General features: G+C 39.0%; 1 protein-coding gene across 1 annotated transcript in view; it reads right to left on the bottom strand.

Annotated features, from left to right (window-relative positions):
• Eif2ak2 (eukaryotic translation initiation factor 2 alpha kinase 2) overlaps positions 1 to 1,066 on the bottom strand; it is a 77,267-nt gene that overhangs the window by 8,205 nt on the left and 67,996 nt on the right. The window contains exon 7 of the mRNA XM_026785946.1: positions 1 to 64. Coding sequence (XP_026641747.1) covers positions 1 to 64 — 64 coding nt within the window. The remainder of the gene's footprint in view (positions 65 to 1,066) is intronic.

Below are 1,066 nucleotides of genomic sequence, written 5' to 3'. Positions count from 1 at the left end.
CCAGTTCTCCAGAGTTCCTTTATCGCAGAACTCCATTTGAATGAAAAGGCACCAGGTCTTTGATCTGGACACAAAATTCACCATATGTTAAAAGCAGCAATAGAGAAAAAAATTAAAAATTCTAACATCTTATGAAACCCAAACAAAACATGTCTCAGAATGAATATCTGAATATGATAAATGTGTAATAAAACAAACCATTTTATACAAATCATAATCTCTCAAGTGTACAGAGCTTCAAAGGTTTATCTATAAAGTATAAACTTATATATTCTTTAATGCTGAAGATAAATGATCACTTTTGACAACAGATATGAGCAGTCCTAATTGCAGAAATCCAGGTTTTCCATTATTATATAAAGCAATTTGGAAGCATTTTAAGTCATCTTCAGTTAATTGGACATCTGTTTTACAAAGGGCACAGAACAGGCACCTTAAAAAATGGGAAAGTGAGTCAGGTACTATCCTTATCATCATGGGACAGAGTCCCAAACAAGAGGTTAAAAAAATCCCAAGATGACAGACCATTGAGAAACTCCTAAAGACAGGCCAATGAATCAATTGCTGTAAGGCAGAAGTCAAGGACTGACTTTTTAACCGGTTTGTATTTTCTTCTGAACTAAGTTGGCTTGATATCAAATTTATATTTGCCGAACACACACATGCTAGAAAATATGAAGATGTAGCCAATAATTCCCTCAAAGATAACAAAACCTTTTGTCTCCTGTTGGTCAGTAATGCCCAGACTTCTCCATGGCACAAGGAAGAGATGGGACACTGGCAGGAGGTGGTGAATGATGAGGTCTCCATTGGCATGAGGGGTTCAGTGAGAAGGTTGTCCCCAAGAAATCTCAATGACTTTCAAAGGCAAAAGCCAGTTTTTTTAGAATTCCCAGTCCTATAAAAGGAGCTGAAACAAAACAAAGCACTAGGGATGCCAGCAGGGCATGTCCTGCCATAGCTCACAACTCTACCACAGTGCTACAGCTACATTCCAGGGGTGCACTGCCAGGAGCCTCTGAGAAGAGAGACAGGCAAGTTTCGGCAGCGGAAGAGGAGACCTTCG

Source organism: Microtus ochrogaster, linkage group LG3, assembly GCF_000317375.1.
Source record: "Microtus ochrogaster isolate Prairie Vole_2 linkage group LG3, MicOch1.0, whole genome shotgun sequence".
NCBI classification, from domain to species: Eukaryota; Metazoa; Chordata; class Mammalia; order Rodentia; family Cricetidae; genus Microtus; species Microtus ochrogaster.
The sequence above is the reverse complement of the archived record's forward strand: the minus strand, read 5'-3'. Positions and strand labels throughout refer to the sequence as shown.